Genomic DNA, 7500 nt, shown 5'->3' on the forward strand with positions numbered 1-7500 from the left:
TTAAACTATGACGGATTTCATATAAAAAATGCACTGCGATTAATCAGTAGTTTGTATTTTGAATAAACAGTGAATATCTTCAAGATAGGGCAGTGATGAAGCCAATACAACAATGAAACGTTTCAGAACCCCTTCAGATCAAACGTTTGGAGGACTCTTGTTAATAAAACGTTTACATTCTTTCGATTTCTAACGGCAGATTCATGTAAGGCATATGGTTGTGCAATTCCCACTTACTTTGATGTCTGAGAACATTGTAAAATCGAAAACATGCAAACTCACAGCTTCAGCAGAAGAATAAAGTATATCTGAAACAACAAACAGATCTACATCCGTTTATAAGATTCATTTGAGAGTATTATTCCAACTTGACCAATAGCAGAATTCCACGTCTTCAAGTTAACCAATCACAGAATAGATGTACCCGTCTCCCTCAAACCCTCCACCGCCATTGGTCCGCCGCCACAGTCTCTTCCTCACAATGGCCAACCAGAGCCTTTGTTTTTCCCGCTCCGGCCAATCACAGCAGAGATGTAACCTCACACAAACCATCGCTTTAGAAGACCCAAGATTCGTATCATTATCTCAGTGTTCAATCTACCTGCAACATCATTAAAAGGAAATGTATGTTGTCGTGCAAAGTTTCGGTCAATGATCAAAATGCAATGTGGCTAAACTCCGTCCAATTTTATAGACTGGTTGAGTTAGTGCCTGACTATGACGAACATTGCGAACGATGTACCAAGATCAATTAAAGGATATGACTGCGTGATTTTTTATTTTGTAATATACCCTTCCTTTGCTGTGAAGTATTAATAATATAATAAAGGCAACGGAACACACACACACACACACACACACGCACACACACACACACACACACACACACACACACACACACACATATATTTATATATGTTTATATATATATATATATATATGTATACACCTGTGTGTATATGTATATGTATACAATATATATACATACATATATGTGTGTGTGTGTGTGTGTGTGTGTGTGTGTGTGTGTGTGTGTAAATCTGTAAAATCTGAAAATAATGAATGAAAGGCAAATTTCCTTATTATCTCAGTATTCACCATAACTTCAAGACCATCATTTAGCAAATGACAGCGTCGCAGCATGGCCCGAGGGCTAATAAGGCAACAGCAACAACAGAAGACCATTAAGAGGCAAGTGTTCCATGAGCCGATTAGGTAGAATCTTCCAGTACGAGCTCTCCAGGCTTACCCAGTGCACATGTGCTATTGTGCACGAAGGAGGACAAAATCTTACTGTTTAAGTTTTTTTTTTTTTTTTTTTTTTTTTTTTTTTTTTTGGTATAATAGGCAGGTAGATAGACTTATATATATATATATATATATATATATATATATATATATATATATATATATGTATATATATAGACTTACACACACACACACATATATATGTATATGTATATGTATTTGTGTGTGTGTGCATATATGTTTACACGTCTATCTATCTATCTGTAAATCTATCTATCTACCTATCTATCTATAGGTATGAATGGGTATGTGCGTATGTGTCTGTGAAAGAAAACAGTTAAGATAAAGCGTGAGGGCTCTTTAAAACCTGTTCTAAGTTCCCAAGACGATAAATCAGATAATAGGGAAAAACTTTATTTCCTCAAGTGTTTCCTCTGTTGAGTGTTTTCTTTTCTTTCAACATATTTATTTCTGGAATTTGTTTTGTTCCTTTTTTTTTTGTATGTTTTATTATATTTCTTGGTATTTTATCATCTAAAAGTAAAAAAAATAAAAAATCACAGAGGACTTTTTACTGCAAAGATCTACCTTACCACACACACACACGTATATATATATATATATATATATATATATATATATATATATATATATACATATATATACATATATATATGTGTGTGTGTGTGTGTGTGTGTGTCTGTGTGTGTGTGTGTGTTTATATTTACTTTTTGTCTACTTACTTTCCTATTCTTCTTTTTTTCCCAATGGACAAAATCTCGTTAAATCAAAGGGTATATAAAATGTACAAAATCAGACAACCCCTCCAAAAAAGGCTGAGAAATTGAATTAAAAATTCCAATAGACACAATATCGTAAAAGACAAAAACAAAAACAAAAAAAAAGTTAGATGACGAAGGAAAAAAAAAAAAAAAAAAGATACGTAATGCTAAAAGTAGATTAAAAGTAAACTGCTGATAAAAAAGAAAGAAAAAAAAAATCAAAATAATAGAAGATAATACGGGCGAATATGCCACTAATTGATATATTTGTCTAATTACATTAAAATATACTTTTTAATGTAATCAGACTATAATATTAATTCCTTCCATAGATACATATCCATCAGGATGTAACAGCAACAATCAAATCACAACTTTATTAGCATTCATCCAAAATTAGCATATTTTCATCCCCTAAACCGAAAAAAGGTAATTGGTATGATCTCATTGAAATTAAAACCACATACGTTTCAATGCCTTTATTTAACGTCTAAGAAAACATACATACCTTTAAGGCACTTCGGTACATCGTGGTAAAAGAGAAGGAAATGTTTATCAGTAGGCCATGTAGCACCTCTTCGCATAGGCCTATAACTCCGTAATAAGTAATAATCATGCATAGGCCTATCTTGGCTGTTTGAAACCTTCTTTTTTACCTGTTTTGATCTCGGTAGAAATACGAAGTAGAGGCTAGTTTTCTTATCATATATATGTGTAAATGGTATAATTTTTTATCAAATTTTCTCTAAATATCCAAATGTTACTTATTTTAAAGCCAGCATTAGTTAACAATACCATTATTCATCATTTTAAACACAATCAGCTTCATTTTAACTTTAGCATCAAGTTGATTGCCTCTTGTTTTCTCCTTCACACTCTGGCAGTATTTTCAGGTGTCCTTTTAACATGCATGGAAGAGGTTCCTGGTGCAGGCCTTAAATCAGCTTTTTTTTATAGCCTTTTTCTCCTAAAAAGGATGAAGAGATTCGTGTGTGTTATTTTTCAACCTCAGTTCGAGAGATAATTTAATAGACATGTAACCATATAAATGTGGGGTTATTATACAAAAGGAACCACTGGTAGCAGTTTGTGAAGCAACATAACAGGAACAATAACTCATTATAAAGATATCAAAATAGGGCAATGGAATTAACTCATTATAAATGTATCAAAATCAAGTAAAATGATACAGAACACATCTTGAACAAGAAATGACGTAAACAAGATCATAATAATATATACAAAAGGGTTATCTATGATTAAAAATGCAGAAAACATGAGATCAACTGTGTCACTCAATGGCAGTTTATCAGATACCTCCTGGAGTTACACATATATCGAAACTAAATAACTATACAGTATATGTATACACAATATATATAGCTTATTACATACTATATACCACACACACACACACACACACACACACACACACACACACACACACACACACACACACATATGTATATATACATATATATATATTTAAATATACATACACATATGTGCATATACATATATGTGCATATACATGTATACACACACACACACACACACGCACATATATATATATATATATATATATATATATACACACATATTTACATATGCGCGCGCGCACACACACACACACACACACACACACACACAGATATATATATATATATGCACATATGTGTTTATGTTTGTATAAATAAATATATACATACACACATATGCACATATGTGCACATATATATATGTGCATATAGATATGTATATATATACATATCTGCATATATGCATATGTATCATATATACATATATATGTACGTATATATATATATTAAATATATATCTATATTTATATAAACATATATAAACATGTGTATATATATGTGTATATATGTATTTACAAAAATATATACATATACATACATATATGTACATATATGTATACATACATATATGTATATATATGTTTACCTACATACCTACATAATCTATAATATGTATGTATACATACATATATATATACATATATACATATATATACATATACATTTATATATAAACACGCACATATACACATATTTATTTGTATGCATATGCCATTAATCTCAGTGACTCACAAATCATACCAAACGAAAGGAAATTACTTACATGGTCATTGGTAACTCTATTCATAGAAAACAGAGAAAATCATCCAAAAAGAAAACGGACAACGTTGCAGGGGAGACCAAAGTATAATGGCGATTACACCTACGTCGTCTAAAGTTTGGGAAAGTTCCTAGTAACAACATGAACTACGTAGCTATACTGAATATTCATTAGGAGTAAAACTATGATCACTTAAGTGGCTATGAATTAGCAGAGGATATTTTCACACTTTGATATAAGATATTCTAAAAATGGTATCCAAACGTGATTACGGTTTACGTTAAAACACGTATTATTTTATAGAAAAGGTATGTATGTGTTTTTTTTTACATTTGCAAACACGCGAATGTTCTTTGAGTCCAGCTCATTTGAAAGACTGCAATATGATTTGAAATGGAAAAAAACGTGTCTCATTCAAGATACTTATATATACAATACTTGTCTTTCTCACACACATTTCGTTCCTAAAAACACAAGACAAAAGACAATATCTAAATTCACATTTTTCCCTCTCTAAATGGATTTACTTATCAAAAAAGACAAAGAAAAACAAAATGCAGCATATGTACCTTTTCAGAAAATAATGAATCGCATTTTAGACTTTTCAAACTCGCAAATACTCAAAATTCATCAGTAATTAACAGTCATTCATATATATTTCATTAATAACTATATAATGAAAAAATACACAATTCTTTCCTTTAGATTCCAGTAATTTGCATATTAGAGTTTTAGCAGGAGTTCAGTATCTCAGAAACGTTAAATGTCATTACAGGATTATGACAATGTAAAGCATATATTGTACAATACTAACGATGTTGATGATGATAATGTTACTATAACAATAATACTTATGATAATAATGACAATAATAATAATAATAATAATAATAATAATAATAATAATAATAATAATAATGACAATAATAATAATAATAATAATAATAATGACAATAATAATAATAATAATAACAATACTAATAATTGTATAATAATAACAATAAGAATAAGAAACAGTAATAATGATAATAATATTGATAATAATAATAATAAAATTAATAATAATAATAATAATAATAATAATAATTACTATTGTCATCAGAAACAGAGAGAGAGAGAGAGAGAGAGAGAGAGAGAGAGAGAGAGAGAGAGAGAGAGAGAGAGATAGATAGATAGATAGATAGATAGAGAGAGAGAGAGAGAGAGAGAGAGAGAGAGAGAGGAGAGAGAGAAAGAGGAAGAAAGAAAAAGAGAAGGAGAAAGCAATAAGGTATTTGATTTTAAAGCCATTTTTTCCCAAGGCACTACAAATCAGAAAAAACTTCTCTCATCAAATATTAAATAACAATCTCATATTTTCAAATTATCCGGTGATTCACGTTTTCTTTCTTTTTTTCTCTCTGGAATTTCTTAGTCATAAGTTACTTATCTGGATCTATACTTGCGACACGTAGAGAAAAAAAGTGAGAATATCTTTGAAATACGTCACGAATATATCTTTATCGTTATTATCATCATCAACAGCAGTGATAAGAATTTTGGTTAAAAATAATTATTGAATTTATCTACATGACCATTTTTTCTTCCTTTATTTCCATTCCGTTTTTCTTCAGTACAAAAGTCAATGAACGAAATTAATTGAAAAAAAAAAGCACTATCATACAGAGCAAAGAGTTTCCAACAACACAACCTCACAATTCACTCACAATCTCGGAATGAGAGTCTAAGTTAAGTTCCTTTCTCTCTTTCGCTCATTTTATCTTCCCTTTTTCTCTATGTCTGTCTTCCGTTTCCTTTCCTTTTTTTTTTTTTCGTCTATCTCTTTCTCTAGTTTTCACACAGCACAGCAGACTCGACACAGCAGGCAGCACAGGTCGCAGTGACAGCAAGAGCAGTTGCACAGAAGACAGCACATGATCGAACACTGATCGCAGATTTTGTCACAGCATCCCTGCAGAAGAGATGAAGATGCTTAGTTAAGATGCGTGTTTTTGGAGTTTAAACCTTATTGTAATGATAGACTATATTGTAATGATTATTATATTGTAATGATTGTTATATCATGATGATTATAATATAGTAATGATTATCAAATAGAAAGGATAATTATATTAGAGACAGTAATGATGATGGTGATGATGATGATGATGATGATGATGATGATGATGATGATGAACTCTAAAGCATTAATAATATTAACGATCATGATAATATTATTCATTATTGTCATAATATTCAATCAAAGAGAACAACACAACCATTCATTATGATTAATATGATGACGTGATAATAATAATTATAAAAAAAGGGAACAGACGAGGGAAAGAAGGAACATGTTTATATAAATACAACCACCATCATCGAGAATGGTGCTAATAAGTAATGATAATTGTAGTAGTAGTGGTAGTAATAGCCATTGTGTTTAGTAGTATAATCTCTGTTAATAATAGTAACAGAGATGTAGTAGTAGTAGTTGTAGTAGTAGTAGGAGTAGTAGTAACTGAAGCATAAGTAGCAATAGTAGTAGGAGAAATAGTAGTAGTAGTAGATAGTAATAGTAGTAGTAGTAGTAGTAGTAGTAGTAGTAGTAGTAGTAGTTGTAGTAGTAGTAATAGTAGTAATAGTAGTAGTAGTAGTAGTAGTAGTAGCAGCAGTAATAGTAGTGATAGTAATATTAATAAAAATCCATGATAATGTAAATAATAGTAATATCACGGCAACAATAGTTAACAATGACAGTGACTGTAGTGTTTACTAACGACGCCATTTATACCAATTAAATACTTTGATATTCGGAGATGTTGAATATCCTATACTATCATTATAAACTGAGAAAGGCAATATCAAATTAAATTAGGTTTTACTACAGAAATGAATGACATATGCTTGTGATTTCGAGACTGAATAGTTCTCAATGCGAGTGTCATTACAAACGAATACTTAATTAAGTTAAAGTGAAGTGAACGAAAACAAAGGGCATTTATCTTATATATCACAGACTCCATTCAGATACAGATTACAAAGCTTAATATGAGTTCAAACATCCTTTTAATTACACCTTTGATAATATACGAATACAATACATTTCTTTCCACAGGGTAATAATATCAATAAAAAAAAAATATATAAATATCAATATAAAAAAAAAAAATCCTCATAGCTACTTGATACGAATATTAAGAAAAAAAGACTTTATTCCACAAAACCAAATAAAACAAAGAACAAAAACAAATAAAAAATAATAAAAAAATAGATAAAAAAAAAGTAAAAAGCTACATTTAAATAGAAAACCAAATCTATCAATCTCACAAAACTTCTAGTAAATTTCTGTG

General features: G+C 30.0%; 2 protein-coding genes across 2 annotated transcripts in view; one reads left to right on the top strand and one right to left on the bottom strand.

The window, feature by feature from the left end:
- LOC125039683 (XK-related protein 7-like) overlaps positions 1-767 on the top strand; it is a 10791-nt gene extending 10024 nt beyond the window's left edge. The window contains exon 6 of the mRNA XM_047633881.1: positions 1-767. This exon is cut by the window's left edge and continues 838 nt beyond it. The gene's annotated coding sequence lies outside the window, so the exon portion shown is untranslated.
- A 4798-nt stretch (positions 768-5565) lies between these two features.
- Positions 5566-7500, bottom strand: part of LOC125039528 (vegetative cell wall protein gp1-like) — a 65781-nt gene continuing 63846 nt past the window's right edge. The window contains exon 2 of the mRNA XM_047633556.1: positions 5566-6119. Coding sequence (XP_047489512.1) covers positions 6003-6119 — 117 coding nt within the window. The 3' untranslated portion in view covers positions 5566-6002. The remainder of the gene's footprint in view (positions 6120-7500) is intronic.

Source organism: Penaeus chinensis, chromosome 27 (assembly GCF_019202785.1).
Source record: "Penaeus chinensis breed Huanghai No. 1 chromosome 27, ASM1920278v2, whole genome shotgun sequence".
Classification (NCBI taxonomy): Eukaryota; Metazoa; Arthropoda; class Malacostraca; order Decapoda; family Penaeidae; genus Penaeus; species Penaeus chinensis.